The sequence below is a fragment of the Vicugna pacos genome, chromosome 2 (assembly GCF_048564905.1).
Source record: "Vicugna pacos chromosome 2, VicPac4, whole genome shotgun sequence".
NCBI classification, from domain to species: Eukaryota; Metazoa; Chordata; class Mammalia; order Artiodactyla; family Camelidae; genus Vicugna; species Vicugna pacos.
In genome coordinates this window covers 47,421,657-47,448,963 of record NC_132988.1, presented here as the reverse complement: position 1 = coordinate 47,448,963, position 27,307 = coordinate 47,421,657, and the positions used below count along the sequence as shown (strand labels likewise).

Here is a 27,307-nt window from a genome sequence, read left to right as displayed (position 1 = left end):
AAAAAAAGTTGGTACAGGAGGTAAGAGCTACTAAATAAACAGTAGAACATGGTTTTAATGAGCAGATCAGAAACCTTTGTAAAAGATTGTGATCACATCAACATAGTCATTCCTACTAAGCCCTAAGTTGTACAGTAACAGTTTGATGCCAGCCTGCTATTAGTGGCGTCTTCATTCCTTCAACAGACTTGTTCAGTTAACTGGCATTTATTGAATATGTTATATGGTGAGCAAAAAACAGAACGTGTACCAGGAATTACAACTACAAAATCATTAAGAAAAAAAGTGTCTGACTTTTACTCCAAAGGGGCCTGAAGTCTCAGGAAAAAATAAGACAGGTAAACAAATGCAGTAAAGGGGCAGGACAGAAGTAGAGGTGAGGTCAGTGTGTCCACAAGAGGAGGAAATGGTCTATTTATTCAGGGTTGGGCGGAGAGGTTGTGAGAACACTTTGCCTGTTCTTTGAGTATTAAGGAACCCCTTCCCATTTACCTGCCTCTATACTGCCTTTAGTGAAATGGGAAGTACTTGTATCAGTAATGTGACATCATTACAAATAAGGTGTGTTCTAGAGTTTGAAGGGCAAATCTTTATAAAAAGTCAAGGCACTTTTAAAGCTAAGTAATTTCTCTCTCAGAAATCAATAGCTGGGTCTGTGAAATAAACTAACAACAGGCAGATTAACAGGAGGAAATGTATACATGTGTGTTGATTTGAATATTATGTGCCAGGGAGGCATCACAGGGAAAAAAAGTGAATACCTCAAAAAAGGTTAAGATTAGAGAGCTTATAAACTATCTTAATAGGGGAAAAGAAGGAGGAATGCGGTCCACTTGGGGGAGCATAAATAATTTTAGGAAAGATGAATGGGCCCTTAGAAGAATCTAGGGGAGAGGTAAGAGTTGGTGACTATCTGTGCCTGTCCGGCTGTGGTGTCAATTTTTAGTCTTCTGTCCTGTGACAGGAGTCAGTGTTCCCTGGCTGACAATTGAGCTTCCTTTGGAGACTCTGTCTTTAGGTGCAGAGAAAGCCTCTCCCTGCGTTTGCTGCTTTTCAAACGCTTTCAGCTCAAATAAGGTGGCAAAGCAGCAAATTTGGGGGACATGTCTTGGACTTGAGCTCCTGGTAGTAGAGCTTAGAGTTGATAAAGAACGCTTTAAATATTTGTAAAATTTAGTGCATCTCGTTCATTGACTTAGTAGGAATTTTATCTGTATGGTTTATCAGTTAATAAGAAGTCAAAGCATGTTGAGGTTTGCAATACTCGTTTTGTGATGTGATGACATTCCTCTGATACTATGATAAAACTTGACCTGCTGAATTTTTCACTTTGGAATGCAAATCCTGTCTTTGGAATTATTGTGGCAGTCCTCTTCTGGCATGTTGTCGCTGTTCAATAAATACTATCTTTTGGTTTAATTGTCAGGGAACAAAATTACAAAGTTAGGTTAAGCAAACCTGCCCTATTGTAGTAGCTTAATTTCCCACTTCCTTGGGTATCTTGACATGGTTTCTTGAAGTTTATGCCTGTTGTCTTTTATTTGCATCTCAATAAAATTTACTATACATCCAAAAAAACGGAAAACCCTACTCTATAGTAGCGGGTGGTGGTAGTGGCGGTGTGTACATTTGCAAATGAAAAGAATGGAATCATATACTGGAAACAAGCAGCTCCTTACCTGGGAATTTCAGTAGGATTCTGTGAAGTAAGCCCGAATTGTGTCTTAAATGCAGCAGGGAAATAGAGGGTTAAGATTAAAAGCCTTTGCCCCAGGTTGTTCTGAACAACTTTTTTCTTGTAATGAGTCAGAGAATAAATGAATACTCTGTGATACCTGCACTGAGGCCCGTGACAGTGAATGTGACCTTGACTGACTGACATCCAGCTCTTAGAAGAAAATCTAAAGGTCATGTCATCTAGTTGCTGCTCTAAGTACACTGAGCCATTGTATGTGAGGGCATAGAAACTGTCTTTCCTGAATGCTTCCTAATGCTAGGTCTCCAATGTCACTACAAAAGCTGTCACAGATTTCTGCTTCTGTCTTTGTTGTGAAATAGTTGATGAAGACATTGTTTACCTCTCTCAGTGCCATCCAGTTTTACTCAAGAAAAAACTCTGGCTCCTCTCAAGAATTAGAATATGCCCCTCTTATAGATTAAAAAAACAAGCAACTTACTACATTTAGCTGTCTGGAGCTTAGAGTCAATTTTGTACTTAATGCCTGGCCTTTACATTAGCTGCTTTCCTTGCGTAAAAGTTTCTTCCCCAAATCCCTGCAAGTATAGATTCTCATCATTGGGATCTCTGCTCACTTTCTGGGAGAGTCCTCCCTGACCATCCTTCTATTAGGAGAGGAAAGACTTTTCCATAATCCTTTTAGGTTCTGTGACTGGGACCTGTGAGTGAAACTCCCAAAGGACAGAATAACAGGATAAAAAGCAATCACATTTTATTTGATGTTAATATTTTTGCATGGCACAGAGGGCTTCATAGAAAGAAGTGAAAATTTCAAAGCAGTTATACCCAGGGACTTATATACCGTTTTAACAAAGAGTGATAAATTGTGGAAATGTGGCAAGACAAAGGAAAGAGGGATTTGAGCTAGGGGTATTAACTTGTGAGAAAGTGAACAGGAAACATATGGGGGAAACTAATGGAATATAAGGGTTAGTTTAGTAAGGCTTCTGTATATAGACTCATCTTGGTATCAACTCCCTGTTTCCGGTGAAAAGAATTCTCTCCTCTTTCTGATGCAGGAAGGGCATCTTTCTCACAGGGAATTTATACCTTCCTTTTAGGTAGAAAGGGGGAGAGCAGAGGACCCTTCCTGAATCTGCTGTTTCTGAACTGCCTTCAGCTCAAAGTAATCAGCATGTCAAGGTGCCATATTTGGGGGTGGTATGTTCTGATCTCCTTCAGTGACTTTCACACCACATACTGCTCTCTGAAAGGATGCTATTCTATTCTATTTTTGCCCCCTCTCTTCCACTTGAATATAATTCTCCTTGGCGGATAGAGATTTAGTCTTATTTTAACACTTAAGCTGTGCCTGGTATAGGGTAGATGCTCAGCTCAAAGACTACTTACTCAATAATTAAAAAATATTCAATGACTAATTACAACTATATTGATCCTTATTGGCATATTGGCTTTTACAGCTCTGTGATTGCCATTTTCCCACTACTTAATTAAAGGCAATTTTTGAGTTAACTCCTCTAATTTCTTTTTCTGTAAAAGGAAAGAATATAAAGAAAAAAAGAAACAAGAAAATAGAATTTCTTGGTCAAAGAAATGAAATCTCAGTTTTAATGAATTGATTCAACAGGCATTTGCTAGGTGTTCATATGTGCCAGGTATTAACTAGAGCCTGAGAATATAAAAATCAACCAGAAGCAAACCCAGCCTATTGAGCGAGACAGGCAGTGAACCAATAATTGTAGCCTAAGTGCCTGAAATAAGGGTGCAGGTTGGCTTCCTGGGTTGCAGATTCTGAGATGGAAATTTGGGTGCAGGAGGTTTATTAGGGAATGTTCTTATAATCACAACCAGGGGAAGAGAAGAGAAGAGCAGATGATGGGGAGAGAGAGAGGTTGCCCTGTGATATGGTCTCAGTGGAAGACTTGGCCAACTCTAAGGCAAGTTCTGAAGATGAGGTGATCCTTTGGAGTTGTCCCAGTGGTGTGAAGGACCTGGACTCCTATATCAGCCTTCAGGTTATTGGATGGGGCCACCGTGGGAAGGGGCATGACCTGACAGGTGCTCTCATCTGAGATAATTCCTGAAAAGGGGCTGTCGGCTGGTGACGCTCCCAGCAGTGGGGGCCATATGTCCTTTATTCCTGAAGGGGAACTGGTCAGCTCATCACAGCACCAGCTCCAAATTAGTGGTTATTATTATATTAGAGACACAAGTAAATCAAATATAGGGATTGTGATGAGAAAGAGTTTGTACCTCTAAGTGTCAAAACAAGAGATAGCTGAAATCTGAATCCTGAAATCCAGTTTGGATCCTTTTAGCAGCGTGCAGAGGGCATTCCAGATAGAGGGATTAAACATGTCCTAGTATGTGGAACAAAGCAATAAAGCTAGTTTTCCTGTTTGGGCTTCACAGATGACAAAGATGGTACTAATACCAGCCAGCATCTGTACTGGGCACGCAGGTACATTACATCACTCCATGCTCTTAACAACTTCGCTAAGAAGTTACTGTCAAATATTTAGGGATAACAAATTTAAGGTTAAGGGAGGTATAAGCACTTGCTCAGTATTACACAGCTAGTAAGTGGTGATGTCAGAGTTTTACTGAGGTCTCCTTGGCTCCGAGGTCCATGCTTTTTCAAACACCATGCAGTCTCTATTGTCCTAAACTCCAGTTTTCAGTAGCACCTCTTTTGTGGTTTGTTTTTAAGGGATAGACTGATTCTGATAAAATTTTGAACAATACTTAGAAATATCAAGAGACCCTTAAGTTCTATCAGTACACTTCACCTGCAGTCTTCAAATCAACAGTGACCAGCAAATAGTTTATGCTTTTCAACAAAATATTTTATGTGAAGTTAGCAAGATATACCGTTGCCATGAACGAGGTGTGTACTTCCTAGATTCCCTAGAACATTCCACTCTGAAGGTACACATCTAGTGATTTGAACTATCTAGTCTTTAAAACCTCTTCCTCCTCACTAACTCTATAGCACACAGCAGGATGAGGGGGCCTGATGGGAAACTGAGTCAGAGCGTCAAACTATTGCTCCTCTGCATAATACTCCTCAGTACTTTTCCTTGTTCTCTAGCAGTGGTATCCAAAGAGAGGTTCAGGTAGCCCGGGGCATTTTTGAGACAATTCATTATGAAAAGAAAAAATAAGTTAGTTTTTAGTCTTATCCTTTGGAAATACCTATTTTTGTGTATTCTTTATAATGTATGTGATATATTAATACTATGCAGGTATTAGAGGTACTTCCTCAAAAACAGGTCAGCTGACACATGAACAAAAACATTTGGGATGAAATTCTGCCATGTGCTACAACAGGGACAAATCTTGAAGACATTATGCTAAGTGAAATTAACCAGACACGAAAGTACAAATATCATATGACTCCACTGAAAAGTGCTACCTGAAATAGTCAAATACATAGACGCAAAAAGTAGAATGGTGGTTGCCAGAGGCTGGGGGCAAAGAGGGGAAGGAAGTTAGTGTTTAATGGGTCCATAGCTTCAGTTTGGGGAGATGAAAAAGTTCTGGAGATGGATGGTGGTGATGGTCGCACAATAATGTGAATGTACTTAACGAAGCCAAATTGTACACTTAACGACAGTTAACAGGGTAAATGTTATGTTCTGTATATTTTACTACAATAAAAATTAATCAGGTTTGGAGACTCTATGTTATAATATTAAAATAGATATAAGACCTCTCATAATGTGACTCTCTTTCCATCTCTGGCCTGAGGGACCGTTTTATTTCCGATTGTCTTGCCTTAATACCTGCTGTTTCCTCAGCCTAGAGTGTTGTCCCTCATCCTGGTTGCTTTATAAACTCCTATTCACCTTTTCAAGTCTTTCTTTCCAAGTTATCACACTCAAAATATATTTAAGTGTCATATCCTGTATACATTTCTCATATTCATCATTTACATGTCAATGTCTCTTTCACTTGGTTGAACTTCTCCAGGACAGGAACATTTGTATTTTTAGCACCTAGGAAGAGATGGACTCCATAATCCTGTTTGTCATGTGAATGAGTGAGTAAATGAATGAGTGAGTAAACAATAAACAGATGGTGTGGCAGGTGTGCAGGGAACATCCAGAAGAGATACCTGGAGAGGCCCTTCCCCATGAGGGGTTCCTTCAAAGTGAGGTCCTAATCTCTTCACTGACCTTAGGGTCACAGCTCCTGAGTGTCTATCTAACTCAGATGAGGGAATTGCTTTTTAGTTTTTATCATATCTCATATTTCTCTTCTTCATATTGTGTTTTCTTGATCATCCTTTACAATTCTGCCATCATTTGCAAGGACATACAAGATCACACAGACCTCCTCCTGGAGGACCTATAGGTTATCTCTTGAAATATCATCTTACATTTTTATAACCAGGTATAAAGAAATAAAATTATTTTTGTTCTCGGCTAATTGAAGATTCTAAGTAGAGTGATTTCCTCCTTTTTTTTGTTAACAAAACTTATACATCAAAAAATAGAAATGATGTATTTGAAAATATTCTCCTAGAGTTTAACTTGCTTGTTAATGTCACACCAGTCAAACATTTAGGATGGTCATTCTGTTACAATGGTGCTACTGGTTTTAAATATTCAAAACTTAATGGAATATTATTTAAACATTGCAATTATAATCTCATAGAGTGTGTTTGCTTCTTTCTCCTGAGCATTTCTGTGTGGGAGTGAAATATTAAATTAAGATGTGAAATTAGATTTCTTTTAATGAATACATTCTTGGAAAACAAACTCAATACTCCTCTGATGAAACTGAAGATTTGTTATTTTGCAGTTGCAAGAGCAATTGTTTTTACATATTTGATTTTTCATATCTAGAATATAATTAACATATAATTATAGTTGAACTTTTCTTTCAATGAATCACAAATCAAGTAAGATTTTGGATTGAGATAAACCTACCAGAGAAGCTCAGGTCCTGCATCTTTTCTCTATATGTACTTATACATATGTACAAATTAACAACAACAACAAAATAATCATACCAAACAAAGCACTCAAACCACAATTTGATATGATTTTCAAAATATTCTTCCCTATATGTATGTCTGTGCTCAAATTCTGGTAACTTTTCTTGTTCTCTGATTACATCATGTGTAGAAAGAGCCTTTCCAGATATTCACTGTGCATACTGTGTGCCTAGATACTACACAATTATGCATACTAACCCTACAGGCATACTATATTTTCTCGTGCTTCACTCTCATGAGGTTTAAGGAAAGAAGGCATCTCCATAACATCAAAGTGCAAGGTGAAGCAGCAAGTGCTGATGTAGAAGCTGCAGCAAGTTATCCAGAAGATCTAGCTAAGATCATTCATGAAGGTAACTACACTAAACAACAGATTTTCAATTAGAGAAAACAGACTTACATTGGAAGAAGATGCTATCTAGAACTTTCATAGCTAAAGAGGAGAAGTCAGTGCCTGGCTCCCAAGCTTCGAAGGACAGGCTGCATCTCTTGTTAGAAGCTAATGCAGCTGGTGACTTTAAGTTGAAGTCAATGCTCATTTACCATTCTGAAAATCTTAGAGCACTTAAGAATGATGTGTAATCTACTCCTGCCTGTGCTCTATCAGTGGAACAACAAAACTTGGATGACAGCACATCTGTTCATGCCATGGCTCACTGAATACTTTAAGCCCACTCTTGAGACCTACTGCTCAAAGAAAAACATTGTTTTTTTCAAATGACAACACTCCTGTTCACCCAAGAGCTCTGATGAAGATGTACGATGAATTAATGTTGTTTTCAAGTCTGCTAACACAACATCCATTCTGCAGCACATGGATCAAGGAATAATTTTGACTTTCAAGTCTTATTATTTAAGAAATACATTTCGTAAGGCTATAGCTGCCATCGATAGCAATGCCGCTGACAGATCTGGGCAAAGTAAAAGAAAAACCTCTTGAAAGTTTTCACCATTTTAGATGCCATTAAGAACATTTGTGATTTATCAAAAGAGGTCAAAATACCAACATTCAAAGTAGTTTGGAAGAAGTTGATTCTAGCCTTCATGGATGATTTTGAGGGGTTCAATATTTCAAGGGAGGAAGAAACTGCAGATGCAATGAAAACAGCAAGAGAACTAGAATTAGCTGTGGAGCCTGAAGTTGTGACTGAACTGCTGCATCTCATGATAAATCTTAAACATATGAGGAGTTGCTTCTTACAGATGAGGAAAGAAAATGGTTTCTTGAGATGGAATCTACTCCTGGTGAAGATGCTGTGAAGGTTGTTGAAACGACAAGAAAGGATTTAGAACATTACATAAACTTAGTTGATAAAGCAGCACCAGGGTTTCAGAGGACTGACTAATTTTGAAAGAAGTTCTACTGTGGGTAAAATGCTATTAAACAGCATTGCATCTATGGAGAAGCCTTTTACGAAAGGAAGACTCAATCAATGTGGCAATCTTCATCATTGTCTTATTCTAAGAAATTGCCACATTCACCCCAACCTTCAACAACCACCACCCTGATCAGTCAGCAGCAATTAACATCAAGGCATAAAGGCAAGACCCTTCATCAGCAAAAAGACTACGACCTACTGAGGCTCAGATGATGGTTAGCATTTTTTAGCAATTAAGTATTTTAAAATTATGATATGTGCATTTTTTAGACATAATGCTGTTATACACGTAAGAGACTACGATATACTTTTATTTACTGGGAACATAAACATAACTTTTATTTACTGGGAACTAGAATTAACTGTGGAGCCTGAAAAAAAAAATCTGTGACTCACTTTATTGCAGTATTTGCTTCATTGCAATGGTCTGGAACTGAACCTGCAATATCTCCATGGTCTGCCTGTATACATGTATACTTTTGCATGGATTGCTGTTTTGTATATTCTGTTTGGAATCTGTGGCCTACAATAATTAAGCTGATTTAAAAGAGTCTGTTTCAACTGGTCATGAAGAAAGGCAACCTTCCATTTGTCTAAAATGTATAAAATTTGGAGAATGGTATACTCTATATCTAAATCAGCATAATGGTTTTGGTAATAAAGAGAGAGGGGGAAAAAGCAATGACACTCAGATAATTTATCCATAAATTACTTTATCTTTACCCTGAATTCATGCACAATTGGCAAATATTTATCTATCTCTATATACATATTTTTAAAAGACAAGATGGGGCCAGTCCCCACTCCCATACTTGACTTCCCGCTTTCTAGGGTTCTGCTCAAAAGTCCCTTATTCAGGAGGCCCTCTGTGACTTCTCTCTATGCAGTAGCAACCACTACCCACCGTCTGCCTTCTTTTCTTTCACAGTGCCTTATCACTACCTGTCATGCTATATATTTCTTTGTTAATCATTTTTTTGTTTCTCTCCCATCACTAAAATGTGTTTCATAAGAGCTGATGTTTTTCTCAGTTTTTTCATTGCTGTATTGCTGGCATCTAGAAAAAGGATTTCTCAACATTGGCACTAGTGACACTTGGGCTGGCTAAATCTTTGTTGCGGGGTGTTGTCCTGTGCATGGCAGAACAGCAGCAGCGTCTGCTACCTCTGCACAATAGATGCCAGTAGCCCCCTCATCCCCCGATGGTGACAATCATAAATGACTCCAGACATTGTCAAATATCCTGGGTGAGTTGGGGGAGGACGCAAAATTTGGGGTTGAAAACCACTGATCTAGAGCAATGCCTGGTACAGTGACTGCTCAGTCAATATTTGTTAAATGAATGAACAAACAAATGGGTAAAATCACTATCTCTCCTCCAATCAAAATTTTGCATTCTCCACAATAGAACCGTTACAACAGAAAAATTAAATACAGAGAGGAATTTCCCAAGTAAAGTTCATTTTCTAATCAGGGCTTAAAATTTGTCCTCTTTTACTCACTCCTGCTAAAGACTTCAAATAAAGACATTTCCTCAAAGTACCCGTTCATTTAGCTTCTAATTGTTTTGGCTGCACTGTGCTGATCACCATAGGAGCCTATACATTCAAATCAATGCCACTTAAGCATTTTGCAAGCCAGGTAAGCTTTGCTGAATTCCCTTTTGAAATCCACTTCTCTCCTTTCTGCTGCAATTAGCAGTCAGAGGGAATAAATCACACGCCCTTCAGATGAAGATAAAATATTTCCCTGCCCCAGTGTGTGAGCTTTCAAATTCAGAGCAGTGGAGGGTCTGCTCCTCCATATTTTCACTTAATACTTCACTGGCTCCTCTCCAAAACCTGCCTGACATGCAATTATTTTCAACCTATTTCACAGAAGGCCTGCTCCATTCATCTTTCTGTGGGTCAGATTTCCACTGAAACTGATACACGATTTTACTGTGTGAAACTTAAATCTGTAGGGTTCAATGCAATGCTAAGCCAAGGTTTTTGAGGTTTATGGGGGCAGATACGAAATACAGCAAGGAGGGGGACAAAAGAGCATGTATAATCATATTGGGGGGTTGGTAGTGATCTGTTTGAAATAAAACCCTAGGTAGAATTATGAGTGAGTGTTTGTACTATATGGGTAGAAAGGGGACTGGACGGGGAGGGAGGAGGTGATGATCAGAAGATCAGAACTGAGTTTCTGACTCTGTTATTTAAGGTAAAAGACTTACCTTCTCTAGAAATTAACTTCCTTGTCTGTATAATGAGATAGAACAGGATAGACTTTATCACCTTAGCTCCCCTACCTGTTCTTTCTCCATTGTTCTCTATTTCTTTAAATGGCACCACTGTCTCATTAACAGTCAGAAATCTGAGAGTCAGCTTTGACTTTGCTTCTCCTTTCTCCCTACACTGATTGCTCATAGTTCATGCTAATTTCTTCATCTAAATTTCTCTTGATCCGTTCAGTTCTATCCTCTTGGCAACTAGACTAAGCTTACATGCCCCCCATCTCTCCCCTAGCAACTAGACCACCTAGGTTCATGGCCATTCCACTGTCTCCTTGCCTTCAGCCTTGTTCTCCATCCTCTTACCCGAAAGCTGGTTTTACTGAGGCCAAAGTGATCTCGTGAAGACAACCTGATCACATTGCTCACATATTTAAAAATTCCTCCTTGATTTCCCAGTGTTCTTAAAAATTTCAGATTCCTTAACAAGGCCTTCAAATTCTGTTCCCTGATGATTTCTCTAGACCCATCTCCTTACCACAACTTTAACCTTTGTACTTTCATCACACTAAGCTTTTTTTAAAATCTGTTTTTGCTCCAAGACTTTGGACAGGCTGCAGCCCCCTCTACTCAGGACACCTGCCCTCCTCTCTTCACCTCACTTTCCCACTTCCTCTGTGGGTCTCTTCTCCAGTGGGCCTGGCCTCTAGGCTGCACTCTGCTAAGAGCAGGTCACAGTGTGTCATAATCATATTTGCACACCAGTTTTTAAATATTGACTGATATTTTAAATTGCAAAGTGATCTGTTTGCAGAATCTTTTCTAAGTAATTTTCTCCTCAGTCATTTACAGTCGTCTCATTCAACTCTAAGTAGAGCAGCAGTGTTTTGGCAACTTAGATTTATCAAATCATTCCAAAGCATTAAAGCTGTTTTCATGGAAACATACACACTGTTTTATTCTCATAGATCATCAGTTTATGTAAGTTTAAGTTAAAATAATGTAATTACAATAAGAAGTACAACTGACATAATCAGGTTTGTTGTGGAACACAACTAATTCTTGGAAGAGATACAAGTTGAGTATTCACTGGATAAGGGCACAGGTATCAGTTGCTATGTCTTAGGGAAGGAATGGAAAGTACTGATTTATCCTGTGACTTTAATAATCCACCTTACTTCCAGATTATACATTTCTTGACAGAAAGGACCATTACCATTATTTTATTCACTATTATATACCAAATGTAAAGCATAGTACCAGCTCAAGCCCAGAATATAATTTAAGAAATTGATATTAAAGTAGGTACAAGATTTCTTTAAAAACTATGGAATTCGTAACATTGCTAGCTTAACTTCAAATTCTGATTTTTTTAATTCTTATTTAATTAAAAACATACGTGGTTGTGACAAAATTAGGAATTAGTTCAGGGTCAGGTTCTGGTGTTATATTATCCTTGTCTTCTCCACAGTCAAATGGTTCTCCAAGTTCCTTCACAAGTAAGTGTTGAATGCTCTGCACGTGCTTACCTTGTCTGGTCTTTGGGGCATCGAGTCAGTGTGAGGGCAGGTGTTGGTAAGCAAGGCTTTAAGCGAAACCTTAAGCTTGGTACATGGCAACATATCTCCAGCTCTTCTTTATTAAGAGACCTGTGAGATTTCAACATTACAATGGAAATCAAAATCTATGATGATTTATTGGTAGCCATTGTTAAATAATAACAGCTAGGGACCTTGTTCCAAATAAATAAAGACCTGGAATGTTTAAAGTAATAATAAGCTATGCATGTTAGGACATATATTTTATTTTAGCCATTTCTTGCTTTTTCAACTTGAGAAGCACAACATTTTCAGTGAATTTCTCAGAAACTTGCTTGCATTGGTGATTTAGCTTCAGGGTAATGGGAGAAAATCAGATTTTTAAAAATTCAGGGGCTTGTATTATGCCAAACAGCACACAGGGGCTATATCCCCACCTCATTTGAATTCAGCCTGAGTAAGATGAGAGCACATCAGGCCTAGTATTGAACCGACTTTGTAGAAGTCCTTGATGTTTTATGCTTTTTTCTAGAGCAGGTCCGGAGCCAAGAAGGGTCATTTCCTGATGGATGCTCAGTTTCCCCTCCCACCCTTGGAAATTCCAAGGGGGGAAAAAGAGGAAAAGCAGGTGCACCATTCAGCATCAGGTGTAGGCAAATGGCAAGTCAGCCATGATCATGAAAATAACGACTGACATTTTTGGAGAGGTTTCTGGGCGTCACACACCGAGGTGAGCAATTTGCCTGCTTTATCTCGATTCTCACAACCTCCAAGCAGAGCAGTGACTATGGTTAAAATGCAGGTGTAGGAGCCAGACTGGCTCGGTTTCTGGTTTGAATCTGTTTCCTGTGGTGTGACCTTGGGCCTTCACCTCTGTGTGTTTTAGCTTCTTCATGTGGAAATAAAAGACAGAGAATAAAATAACCTACTGTGTAGTGTTTTTGTGAGGACTGAAGAGCTAGTGCAAGACAGGCTCAGTATATAGCACAAAGTGAGTATAGTCGTCCCCCCTTATCCGCAGGGAACTGGTCCCAGGACCCATGCGGAAACTCCACGAATACTCAAGTCCCTTATGTAAAATGGCACAGTGTTTGCCTATCTCCCCATATACTGTAAAGCATTTCTAGATTACTTATAACACCTAACACGATGTAAATGCCATGAAAATCAGTGCCGGGGATGCACAAGTTCAAGTTCTGCTTTTTGAAACTTTCTGGAATTAAAAAAAAATTTTTTTTTCAATCCTTGGTTGGTGGAATCTGTGGGTGCAAAACTTGCAGGTACAGAGGGCTGCCTGTACTCAAAAATGTTAGGTCTTTTTATCATTAATACCACAACTGTTCTTACTCCTTCCTTTTCCACAGAGGAAGCAATTTAGTGACTCCAAGTGACTTGGCCAAGGTCCCACAGCTAGTGGGTGGCAGAGTCAGAACTGAACTGTATGTCTGTGTGTCCAGCACAATTCCACTGCATATAACACAGTGTACCTCGATCACAGCACCAGCAGTCCGGGAGTAGAGAGAGGAGAGCCCAGGTTTCAGAACCAAGCATGTCTGGTTTGAATCCCATCCCCTCTGTGTACTCTGTGAGCCACTGGATAACTTGTACTCACATTCACTGCGTTCAGTTTCCTCATCTCTAGAATTAGTGTGGATCCCACTTTTAGTCTTGTGTGGAAGATTATAGATAATGTATATATTTTTGAATTGGTACATAACAGGCATTTGATAATGGTTGCTCTTATGGGCTAGACACAACATATTATAATTAATATAACTGCAGTCATAGTGTATAATGCTTAATATCAAAATTACTTTTAAAGAATATACATTCTAAAAACAGCATGTGGTCTGTACATACAATGAAATGTTATTCGACCTTAAAAAGGAAGTTCTGACTTTCTACTACAATGTGGATGAACTTGAAGACAATACGTTAAGTGAAATAAACCATTCATAAAAAAAAAATATTCTATGATTCCACTTACATGAGGGACCTAGAGTAGCCAAATTCATAGAGACAAAAACTAGGATGGTGGTTGCCAGAGGCTAGGAGGGAATGGGAAGTTATTTAATGGATCTGGAGTTTCCGTTTGAGAAGATGAAAAAGTCCTGGAGATGGATGGCGGTGATGATTATACAACAATGTGTATGTCCTTAATGCTGCTGAACTACACACTTTATAAAAGTAATTAACATGGTAAATTTTATGTTATATATGTATTTACCACAATAAAAATAGGGGAAAAAGAATCTAACTTTGTGTAAGAGGAAAGCATTATTATTAAAATTACTGAAATGAGAATCAGTATTAAAATTAGCTCTTGCTTCTCCAGTCATATTTTTGATGTTTTAGATCGAGTTCCACCAAGAAGTCACGTTAGTCTTTATATTTTATAAGAGGGACAAGGTGTGTGTGACTATTTTTATCCACCATATATGTTTCTATTTGAATTGGCAGGTGAATATTAATCAATGTTGATATCATTCTAATGATACTGTCAGAGGAGAAGTAACATTGTTGTGACACCCAGAGAACATTTTATTATACACACTACCTTGAACATTTTTACCAGGGAATTTGATGCAGCGCACATGCAGTGCGCAACAGAAAGGAGCCAAGCTAAAGTGCATTAGTCACGTGTGCTGCACTGCCTGTGAGACACAAGGATATAATTAACTACGAAGGTCATTCCATCTCCGGTATAAAATTTGGAACAAAGATGTATTCAGTTATGCTGTTTACTCTACACTTCAACTCTTCATTTTTATAAGCTTTCCTTTCTATGTGATTTTTGAACTCCCATAAGGCCTTTTTTTTTTTTAAAGAAGAGAAAGTCCTTTTGTTTAAATTGCCTTGCACTCCAAACCCGAATCAAAACAATTTTGTATTTTGAAACACGACTTGCTTTTGACATTGAAACTTTTTCCCTCTTTTTTTAAAATTTACTATAATAAATGTTACATTTTGAGAAAAAATGTAATATACCCAGAAGGCCCTGTGTGCTTCTGTTCCACCTGCCTCTGTTTCAGTATCCTCACCTTCATACTCATTGAAGTTCTTTTATCTCTTGCACTAGCTCTGCCTTGATAAAACACCAGCTCTAATTGTTGGCCTTAGTTTCCCTACCTTGAGTTGCATCAGACCTTCCTGGGCAGCAGAAGGAATTGTTCATCTCTGGGCTTTCCTCTGAGATCCTGCAAGCCCTTGTTTTTCCTCTAGGCAAAACAGTGAATATTTGCCCATCCCTTGTCTCCTCAGAGAGCTATTAGCCTCAAACACTAATATTTCTAACCTTTCTAGCAGGACCCTGTTACTTGTTGAATGTTTTCATTGGGAGTTTGAAGAGAGTGAGTCTCTACACTTGCTTCTTATATATTTTTGTCTTTCGCTGTACTGAGCTGTTTGGGTCCTACTTCCATTTAACTGGCATTCTTACTACAGTAAGGTTTCTTTAGAGATTACAAGGGTGGCTACTACCCAAGTTCACCTATACTTGAAAGCGGTGGCCTTTTAACCTAAATTATAAATAACCAGAGGCCAAGATCAAAATCTTTTTCTGTCAGAATTCTTTACATATTATTTGCATATCTTCTAGCATCCAGTGTTACTCATAAGATATTTAATTCAAGTCCTAGTCTCACCCACTTTTTTTCTTGCAGGAAGCTTGTGAGAATTTCTCTTTATGCTTGGAATTTAGAAATTTCTCCATTTATATGCTTAGCTGTGCTTCCTTTTTGCAAAGTGGAAAATGTAAAAGGCGAGTAAATATTTCAGGACAAGAAAGACTAGAGAATTTTGTCAGTCTTATTGGCTATTGCTCTAACACTCATTTCTCTCCGCTTGTTCAGGTGGCCTTCTTCCTGGTTTAACATTCCATATAGTTTATCTTTCCCTCTTCATATCCATCCTATTCCTTTTTGCATCTCAATCTTCCATTTGGGACCATTTGTCCTCTGAGTAAAGTACATCTTTCAGAGTTATTTTTAATAAAACTCTTTTGGTGGTAAACTAAGATCTTGTTTTTCTAAAATGTGTTTATTTTACCATCACTTTGAGACAGTTCTGCTAGGCTAGGGTGTGGTCATTCTCTCTCAGCGCTCTAAATGTGTTGTTCTACCACCTTCCAGCTTGTGTCAGTGCTGTTGTAAAGGCAGCCGTGAGTCTCACAGTAATCCCTTTGTAGGTAATTTGTCTTTTCTCACTGCCTCATCTCAATGTCTCCTAAGTTACACTGCACATTTTCCATCTCTTCACTTCTCTCCGTTGCATTTCGTATATAATTTCTTTGGCTTGGTTTATTCATTCCTTCATCTTTATGTAACTTACTATTTTACCCTTTTATTGAGTTTTTTATTCCATTGACTTCTACAATTTTAATTATTATGAGTTTCACTTTTCAAAGTTTTATTTCATTCTTTTAAAATCTACTTTATTTTTGTAGCCTCTTGTTTCTTGCTTATAATTTCAAACTACTGTTTATTTAGACCAACTAAACACACTTTTTATATATCCCTGCTAATAATTCCAATATTTTAAGACTTTGTGGATATAATTGTGTCTATGCTTTTTCTTGTATCTGACTCACGGTACCTTGTTTCCTTGTTATGTTTTAGGAATTTTTTTTGTGATCTCATGTTCCTTGCAATAAATACATGGGAATTAACTGAAGCCTGAGTTGAAGAGATATTCAATTTCATTAAAAGTTTTGTTCTTAATTTCCTTTCTTCCAGTTTCTTTTGGCTTATGTGTTTTCTTTTCTTTTTTTAAGACTTTTTTTGTTAGATTCTTAAGTCATTAATTTTCAGTTTTGTTCCTTTTCTTATATATAAATTTAAGGCTATAAATTTTCCATAAACAAAACTTTAACTACATTTCATATGTAACATTTTTCTTATCTCTCAGAATAAACATCTTCTATTTGCTTTTGTGATTTCTTCTATTTCTCACTAGTTATTTAGTAGTGTATAAAAAATTCAAAAACAAATGAGGCTATAAGTTTTATTTTTGTTATTTATTTCTACAACACCATCCATGTGTAGGTCTTAATCTTTGTGACTAGGACTTCATGGTTTCAGCATGGCTGCTGCACCTCCAGGACTGACATCCACATTCCAGGCAGTAAAAAGAAGGCAAGAATCATGAGAGGTGGAAGATGAAAGAAGGGCCATTTCAACCAAATTTGCCTTTTTATAAACTGAAACTTCTCTTAAGAGATTTTTGCTTACACCCCTTTCACCATAAATGAGACGTAATTTGAAAAAGAACCTAAGAAGTAAGCATTTTTATCTATCTATTCAGGGCTTGATTTATGAAAAGCAAATGAGAGAATAGATATTGGGCAGGCAAATAGCAGTGTCTGACAACTAAACTGCTATTATAAAGAATAAAGACATGTGTGTATATATATATGTACACACACACACATATATACATACATACATATATATATGCTTACCAAAAAAAATACCCACTATATACTGTTAAAGTTGAAAAAGCAAGTTGCAGAAGAATATGTATATGAAGCCATTGTTTAAAAAGAAAACTAACTGCTGTATGTATGTTTATACGTGCATGAAAATATTTTGAGATGATTATACACAAAACTGGAATACAGCTAAGAATACAGTGAAAACCATATTACAGCTAATAAACAGGGACTGCATCTAAAAATAATAGCAAACATTTACACAGTATCTATTCTTTCAGACACTGCTGTGTTTAACAAACACTAACTCATTTTATCTTCACAATCACTTTATAAGTTTTTACTGATGTTATCCTTAATTTACAGATGAGGAAACTGATGCACACAGTTAAATAACTTGTTCCAGGTCACAGATCTAATAAATGTTGGAAGTGGAGTTTGAATCCAGGAAGTCGGGTGCAATGTCTAGGCACTTCACCTCAAAACTACATATAAATTTATAATTTGAAAACATTAAATCAATTTCCGCTCCTTAAAATCCACCCCAAAAAGCCACAGCAATAGACAGAAGCAGACAGAGCACCCGTGAACTCCAAGCCAAGCACAGGCTCTCACTGGTGACCGCCATCAGCCCTCCCCAGCCACGCCCTTGCCGTCGGCTGTTTTCTCATCTCTCTAAAGGACCAGGTTCTCCCTAGGCAGACACCCATGGCAGGAAAGCTACCCAGGATTCCAAATGCCAGCTCTCTCCTGACTTTCCTCCATGAGCAGCACCCCCAATTTTTCCTTCCCTTCCTCTCCCATCTGAACATAGCTATCCACCCACTTCAGAGACGTGCATTTTTCTTGACAAGTTGATAACCGTAAAATAATGGGATAACTGTTTGCTCCAGGTGGAGGGAAAGTTCAAGAGTATAGAGAAAGGAACCTTGTCATTCCCAGGCCTATGGAAATAACTAACATTTACGCTGTTTTGAAGATCCTTGCTCTTTTAATCCAGTGTTAAGGATAACACAGTGATGGTTTTCACCCCCCTTTTACAGATAAGGAAACTGAGGCTCTGTGAGGATAACTGATTTATTTTGTCCATCACGTGCTCACTGTGAAAAGTGGCAGAGCTGATCTTAGGTTGGATTATCCTTTTCCAAAGCTGCAGCAAACTCCTTGGCCAAGGAATCCCCACATATGTTACCCATGAAATTTGTGGCTAGAATAGTGAAAATTCATCATCACTGCTGGAAAAATAAAGCTTGGGGGTGAAGGAGGAAAGGCAAGGGGGTGGATCGGTACTGTTTTCACACCCAGTAGCATATTTTGGATAAAACAATCTAAATGTCCTTTTAGCCTCCATTTCCCTTTAGTTTTGACACAGTCTTTCAGTTTATGCTAACTATTGGAAAATATTCATTCTTCAAGTTCTATTTTTCCTTCTTCCCTAAATATTTAGTTCTTCTGTTGCCTTACCAAGAAATAAAATATTATAGTTGACTGATGACTTGAGTGATATACATTGGTTATACCTATGTGTTACAAATATGTAAAAATGTAGTATAACTGAAAAATAAATGTTTTAAAGGTAGAGAAGGATCTTACAGAAACAAAACTTGTGCACACAATGCATGGTGGAGAGTTTGTTGGTTTAAGTAATGCAAACAGAGAAAGTGTTCAGAGACCTGACCGGAAAATGATGCAAGTCATTGTTCCCACAATAAACTTGAGTCTAAAGAGCAAACAAAGATATCTTACAAGGTTGCTTAACTCTAAATTGACTGAGAAGGTGAACAGAGACGTTTCTGAAGTTGGATATCCTGACTAGCACTTGATTTCAACCACTGTGACCCCCTAACTTGGTTCTGAACAAGACGTTGACCAGGATTAGAAAAATCTAAGAAACTCTTAATTAATAAAATCTGATGTACATTTAAAGTGCAGCTACTGGAAAATCTGTGAAATAAGTTAAACTAATATAATAATTGAGTCGTGGGATTTAGAACAAAAAATAAGGTGAGAATATACTTTAGGAAATTTCTTGGCCAAAGATAAGGAAAGACTCCCTTCTCCGTGGTAGGCCCCCAAATTGATAGATTCTTCTTCTTATAAGGCACAAAATGTTTAGAACTTGGAAAAGCAGATATCAGTTAGGACAGTTTTGAACAGTACCCCTTATATTTTCAAGGTAATTTTAAATAATAATTGAATACTGTCCATACTGGTTTGTCAGCTCTCTACTAGTGACTCTTCTGTCTGTGAGCTGTTTCATTATCCCAGGAGAAAAGAACCCCCATCGCTCCCCGTCTGCCCTCTGGCTCCCAACCCCCAACCTTTCTGAAGGAGCAGCCAAAGAGAGACTCATGAAGATGAAGTTGCAAATACAGCCCGCTCACTGCGTCTCCTCCCCAGTGATCTGCCTTTCTCTTTTATATCCAAAATAGTTCATAGTGATGATACCTGTTCGTAACTCTTCCTTTCGAATTTGGGGGGCTGAGAGGCAGGCTTCTTCTACCTTCCAATGAAAACATTATAAATTAACCAGCATCCCCAAATTCCCATAGCATAGTTCGAGACATGAAGGCCGCAGAACACCTCTCCTCGCATGATTCTCTTCCTAAATAACTTCCATAGATTGTTTCTTTGGCACCAAATCACCCAAGCCTTCTAACACCATGTGCTCTTAGGTACTATTTGTCAAATCCTTCTTCTTTCCTGATTAAGGAAGAATAGTTCCCAGACAGAAGGCTCAGAAGCATATTTACCTGCAAGTCAGGATTGCAAGTCAATGTCAATCTATTGCACCTTCTAGTGCACACTGGAATTATCTTCACAGCATCCTCCACAGAGGTTTGCTTACCAAGCCTCTGCCTGGACTCCTGAAATTACTGGGCCAGGGAGAGAGCACTGCTCACTACTTTTAAGTGTCTCTTCACATTCTTGGGGGCAGTCTCTTTACGTTGAACCATAAACTCCACTATTATGTTTCTTCAGGTATCTTGCTTTGTTAGTGGAGTCAGCCAAGAGAATATACTCTATTTCCATAATTGTGATCTGTGCACTTTTTTCACCCAGACAGACTCTTTATAAGGCCTTTTGTAGAGTTTTACAGTCTCAGGAAGTAGTGTCAGAAGTAAAGGCATCTGTCAGTTACCAGAATCATCTTAGCTTAAAGGAAATAAAATGACTCCTGCAACCGCAGAGACTAAGATGGAAATTAAGTTTGTAATGACTTCAAGCTTGAAACAAATTCATTCACACACACACCTCCACCCTGCCCCATGATCTATCACTCCTCTAGTTTCATCTGTGACCTAGTTTGTGGCTTCCAAAGTTTTACATTGCTGTGGGATGCTCATCCTTGACGACATTTAGCTTTCTCACATTGGACTCTGTATAAAATCTTGGCTACCTGTGAGGCTTCACATTTATCTCATTATCTCCTCAGTACTGTGATTTTTTAATTAAAAGTTTCTGTTTTGTAGTTCAATAATTTTGAAATAACAAGATATGCATAGTATTGAAGATAAGCCATGAAAAACCTTAGTTGGAATTTGTTTAACACACCACTGCCTCACTCCTCCTGGGTTCTTGACTGTGAAGCAAAGAACAAATCTAATCATGTGCAATTGTTTTCTATTTCATTGAGTTTTGTGTATTACCCACTAATTAAAAGTTTCTGTTTTGTAGTTCAATAATTTTGAAATAACAAGATATGCATAGTATTGAAGATAAGCCATGAAAAACCTTAGTTGGAATTTGTTTAACACACCACTGCCTCACTCCTCCTGGGTTCTTGACTGTGAAGCAAAGAACAAATCTAATCATGTGCAATTGTTTTCTATTTCATTGAGTTTTGTGTATTACCACTGAGAATGAAGGGTAATTATTTTTAATAATAGAGACAAACAAAATTGAAAGGTGTTTCACTAATTAAAAATCTTCCCTTGGTTTAAAAGCAAATGTGTCCAGAAGAAGTTATGAACTGTGTTTTTAGACATTTTCCCTCTAGCCTGAAGACTGGCTATGTAGCCTAATAGAGTAGCAATGGGATATTTTAAAGACGAAACATGACAGTTGAGTATAATCTCGCTGACTTGTCAGAAGTATTCATTCTCACTCCCTTCTTGCTCATAATTTCATAGAATTCCAACATTTGGGGGAGCTACCACACATCACTTCCCAAGAACACCCGTGAAGACACACTGAGGCTTTTTCCTTGCTGACAATAATCCTGTAGTGATGTTGTTTGTAATGAAGAAACAAGAAACCTCACCAGAATGCCTCACATGTACATGTGTTCATTTAACAGAAAAGATGACCCCACAGGCTGGGTGTTCCGCGGCTGAGACCCTAACTCAGGAGGAGGAACATCAGATGCAGAGAATGATGGCAAAGCGTTTGAGAATCATCAGGGAGCTGATACAGACAGAAAAGGACTATCTCAATGATCTAGAGCTGTGCATCAAAGAAGTGGTTCAGCCCTTGAGGAGTAAACAGGTGAATGCAACTCTGAGGGTCCCCTCTGCCCATATTCTGAATAGGATGGCAAGCATCATGAGATCAAAGCCCCCAAGTGTATCAGAAGTATCATGTGCCAGACTGAAGGTGGAGTCATGGCCCCTCCCCCAGCCCCTGGGTTTGCATTGGCGGGAGGCATCAGCAGACTCAGACTTCAGCAGAGGGACACCCAGAGTCAGGGAAACTGCACTCTAGAACATAGGGAAAAGGAAATTCACAGCTTTCGTCACTTTGAAATTTCAATGTGTTCATTCTTGGATTTCCATGGAATTGCTAACAAATTGTAAGCCATAGTTTTCAGCAGGTTAGGAACAAAGCACTTAAACCAAAGATGGTCAAGGTTTCAGAAGAGAAATATGTGAGTTTTTTTCATCTCCTACATTGAGAGCGCAATTAAACTTACCACTATTTAGTTAAGTAAAATGCAGCACAGAAATTAGCCAAAGCGTAAGACAAAAATTTCTCTTTGGTAGGACTGGCCTCAGACAAAACTTGAGGTGTTCGTAAGTTAATCATTCTCCTCCTTTTTAATCAAGGCCTTTTCAGGGAATTTTTTATAGGGAATTAGAGTAAAGGTACAAGGATATTTGAAATTTATACACACACACACACATATACATACACAATTACTAGGGTGGTAAGTGGTCCTTATACACAGTTCAAACAATATGCAAAAACAAACTTGAAAATGAAAACAATCAGAAGTTCCACTACTCAAAAGATATTCACATGGTTAGGAACAGCCTTTCAGACATCAGTTTGGACACTTACACTCACACACACACACACATTTAACATAAATGCAATCAAAACTGCACATGCTTTTTGTAATGCACGAGTTTCATTAATCAGTCTGGTGGGTGTATCTTTCCATGACCACTAACACTTTTCAGTGGTTTTCGACTGCTACTGACGCTGAGACACACTTACATCTTGGGTGTTGTCATCTTATCTCCTTAGAATAAATTCCTAGGAATGCAAATTCTAGGTAAAAGGATGTGCATATTTAGGATTTTGATAAAAATTGCCAGCTGACAACCAAAAAGTTGATACTGTTCTAATTTTCATTCCTATTAACAGTGCTTGAGAGGCTGCTCCTCTGCATCCTCTTTAAATCCGAGCATTGCTGGTTTTACAAACAATGAAGACCGGGTTCCTCTGATTTCTTCCGACAAATATCTTCTTACATATTCATCAGCCATTTCTCTTCTTTTAAATCCCTATTCATACCCATGTCTTTTGACCTTTTAAAACAATTATGGCTTGTCTTTTTCTTATTGTTTTATAAAATCTCTTTTCATATTAGATATTCTTTTTCAACTCCACATGTTACACTGAATTTTCTCAGTTTGTCTTTTGTCCTCTAACCTTGATTACGGTTAAAAGTCAAAACCTTGTTTAAGGTTTAGTCATTTGTTTTTGCCGTTTTTAAGTGGTTGGAAATATCCAACTTTGTGGATTCTGGGTTTGACATCTCAACATGTCCTCATGATTATAAAAATACTGTGAGTCAGTTGTCCTAATATCAATTATTAAACCTTTTCCCCAGTACTTACAACATCTAGAACCAGAGTTTATATTTCTTAACACAAGATTCTTCTCAGAAGTATTAGGAAAAATATCTGGTTTACAAATCAGGGAAAATCTGATCAAGGTGTAGATCAAGGTGACCTTTGATATAAAAGTTGTTTTGGTTTAGGACAATGTGTAAAGAAAGGCAGCAGAACAGGCATGGAATTTTCCCCTTAGGGAATCATCTTTAGTTTTACTCCCTCATGACGTTTTATTAGGTACTTACTATTTGTCAGGTCCTGTTCTTCCAAACACTTCATCAGTATCCTGATTTAATCCTCTCACAGTTCTCAATTTAGAAGGTAACTGGCAACTTTCTGAATCTGGAAATTACTTAGTAAGTCTGTAAGAGGAGGAATAACATTCATGGTCCTGATAAACATTTGCTCTCTAGTTTCACTGATAAATACATAGAAATATTTTTGTTGTGGTTTTTTTTTCATTTAACATAAACTAGCTGCATTGATATAGCCTCTATCCTGGCAGATATTAATGGCTATTAATAAAGTATTCATTTACATAATTATTTGAATATTGGGATTTCTTTAGTGGAGGTACTGGGGATTGAACTCAGGACCTCACGCATGCTAAGCATGCACTCTACCACTGAGCTATCTCCTCCCTGCAAATACTGATTTTAAATACACGTGGTATCAGATTTTACCACTACCTACCCTCCCTTACAGTCCAATCCTACCAGTCACTCCTATTTTAGAAAAAATTTAAACTTAGCCCACTGTTTCCATAACTTCTCTCTTTCCCTACCTAATTCTGCCATCAATTTTAGGTAATTTCAACTTTCAGGCAAACCTGAAAACATGCAAACCAGAAAGCATGATCCATGCAACCTCCAGCCTCTCACTCGGTTCTGTGGCTTGTTTATATCCAGAGATCCTTCTTAACCCCATCTCAGCCACTCCCTCCAGGGCTACACCCTAGAATCATCATTACCAATAACTTCACCCTCTCAGAGTCAGAATTTCAGGCTTACCGCTCTCTAACCCCTAAGTCCTCTCTTTCTGCCCACACCACGGTACTCTGTCTCCTGCAATTCCTTCACGCCACCAGGACTTCCAAGCTATTGAGCTTACCACGCCTTTTCACTTGTTCATCAAGCCCACACCTGGCTTGGCGTCTGTGGGTCCTTCATTATAAAATCACTCTTGCAGATGAACTCAATTCCCTTTCTCTCTCTCTTTCCATTTACTTGCCTGGAAAAAACCTGCCCTTGATTGAGCTCAATTTTCTGCCTACTTTACACCCTTACCCATGCAGCTAAACCAATCTCTTTTAAAATTCATGACCATTTTCTTCAAGTGGGGCCCCCAGTAATGTCTGTGAAGAGACTCTTATATCTTCTTGCTCCTTGCACCTCAAATCCTTCCTCTTTTCTCCTAACTCTCAGCTAATATCCTTTTCATCATTTCTTTTTTTTAATATATATTTTTATTGAAGTATGGTCAGTACAATGTTGTGTCAATTTCTGGTGTACAATGTAATGCTTTAGTCATACATGAACATACAAATATTTGCCCTCATATTCTTTTTCACCATAAGACTCTACAAGATATAGTTCCCTGTGCTATACAGTATGAACTTTTTTAATCTATTTTATATATATTAGTATCTGCAAATCTCAAACTCCCAATTTATCCCTTCTCACCTCCTTGCCCTCCTGGGTAACTATGTTTGTTTTCTATGTCTGTGAGTCTGTTTCTGTTTTGTAAATTCAAAAGTTCACAAATGATAAATGTTGGAGAGGATATGGAGAAAAGGGAACCCTCCTACCTTGTTAGTAGGAATGCAGTTTGGTGCAGCCGTTACGGAAAACAGTATGGAGATTCCTCAAAAGACTAAAACTAGACTTACCATATGATACAGTGTCAGCTGAGGGAGGCTGGAGAGGGATTCGAAGAGGTGAGCTGCCCAGCTGGAAAAAGGCGCGAGGAGCCAACATAGAGCAAAACAGCACTCCATTGCAGTACAAGCGGGTGGTGCGTGCGCCCAGGTGTACGCACTAGTCCTTGTATAACGCTAGTGGCGCATGCGTATTGTTCGTAATGCTGAGTCACGCTACCGGCGCATGCGTACATTTACCTCTTACCAGGTGCAAGCTATTGTGAACTTGCGCCTGGGCCGCATGGCCTGCTCACTTAAGGCTGCTGACATACAGCAATCCCACTCCTGGGCATATATCCAGAGTGAACCTTAATTCAAAAAGATACATGTACCCCAATGTTCATAGCAGCACTATATACAATAGCCAAGACAAGGAAACAACCTAAATGTTCATCGACTGATGACTGGATAAAGAAGCTGTGTGTGTGTATGTGTGTGTGTGTGTGTGTGTGTGTATAACTCAGCCATAAAAAACAATAAAATAATGCCATTTGCAGCAACATGGTTGGACCTGGAGATTGACATTCTAAGTAAGCCAGAAAGAGAAAGAAAAATACCATATGACATCACTTATGTGTGGAATCTAAAGAAAAAAAAGACAAATGAACTTTTTCATCATTTCATTGAGAAAACAGACAGAATAAGATGTACACACTCTCATCACCCAATGTACCAAACTATCTGCGTCTCTACCCATGTAACCTGGTCAATGGATCCTGCTTCTAAGGATAACCTCTCTGCCAGTGCACGATTCTATCCCCTTAAGCTTACTCCAGAATTTTACTCCTCCCAGTGTCCTTTTTCTCTTCTGCATAATTGATTTTACTCTCCCTGTTGGATCATTCTCATCATTATCTATCATCTGTTATCTTATAAAAACAGGAATAACAACAACAAAAAACCTCTCTCTTGATCCTAAAAATGTTGTCTATATTCTCTGTGTTTATTTTTCTCTTTTTAAGTTGAATATGAAATATTTAATATGTATAAAAGCATGTGACAAAGACATGTTTCAAAATAAGCACAGCTTACCAAAACTCTTTCCCTATGAGTTAATGATCGATAAAAAAGATTACATATGTAAGAAAATGCCCTCCTTTGAATTCATAATCAGTTTTTGTATCAAATGGGATAAGAAGTTTATTCACTATGAAAATGTTCTCAATGTTAAGCCATCTACTACCCTAGTGAGTTAAACTGACCTCACCAGTATAAAGGCCATTGCTGAGCTATACTCATGTTTGTGCTCTAATTTTTGTCTTTTTGCTTTTTTTTCTTCCTTATTTTTTGCTTCCTGTGTAACTCTGATGAGCAATTCTAAGAATTGGTGTTTCAGACCATGTGAAATAAAGTATTTGTGTTTTGGTGACCTGTAGTTTATTTATTTGGCGTGTTTAACTTCTGTTCTCATACTTGGAATTACTGTTCTCACACTTCTAACTCATATTTCCTTCCTTATTCTGTTCGGCTTGTTGACTGTTCACATCCGGCTCTTCCGTTTGTTTAGTTACCTTTCAGTGCTCTCTGTCTTCCTCATCATGGAATTTAGTGCAGTCCAGTAGCCTGTGTGTCCTCTCCACTGATGTTGTAATGGCAATTAGTTTGAGGTTTCTTGTGTCAGATCCACCTTTTCCCCACTTCTTAAAGCTTTTAACCTTTGATTAAGAAAATAAATACTCAGGAATTCCGATGACTTGGACATTTATATGAGTGCCGAGGCAATTAATTTATGCCACCAGTTCACCAACTTTACCACCTTTTCATCGTTCATTAGCTCCTCCATGTCCTCTCTTCCCTCGTAGCCATTTAAATACCACGGTCTTTGCACACAAGCCACCTGTCATCGGGTAGTATCAAAATTTATTAATTAACACACAGTTTTCATGTTACCACGGAAGTGATCTGCAAACTAGGCTTAGCGAAACCTGAGGCAACATAAATAAATATTTCACATGTACAAGTTAGGCTAGAAAGGGACATCGAGAAGTCATCTGATCCAGGTCTTTGCTCTTGTTGAGAAGACTGTCTTTGTTGTGTTGGACTGCCTCCATATCTTCTCTCTC

General features: G+C 38.2%; 2 protein-coding genes across 2 annotated transcripts in view; one reads left to right on the top strand and one right to left on the bottom strand.

The window, feature by feature from the left end:
* Positions 1-25,297, bottom strand: part of PPA2 (inorganic pyrophosphatase 2) — a 152,197-nt gene extending 126,900 nt beyond the window's left edge. Inside the window, exons 1-2 of the mRNA XM_072939387.1 lie at positions 25,215-25,297; positions 23,572-23,688 (exon numbers count right to left, since the gene is read on the bottom strand). Of these exons, the coding sequence (XP_072795488.1) occupies positions 23,572-23,605 (34 nt within the window). The 5' untranslated portion in view covers positions 23,606-23,688; positions 25,215-25,297. The remainder of the gene's footprint in view (positions 1-23,571; positions 23,689-25,214) is intronic.
* The window catches only part of ARHGEF38 (Rho guanine nucleotide exchange factor 38), a 109,946-nt gene that overhangs the window by 2,795 nt on the left and 79,844 nt on the right, over positions 1-27,307 (top strand). Inside the window, exon 2 of the mRNA XM_006216154.4 lies at positions 21,565-21,752. Coding sequence (XP_006216216.2) covers positions 21,565-21,752 — 188 coding nt within the window. The remainder of the gene's footprint in view (positions 1-21,564; positions 21,753-27,307) is intronic.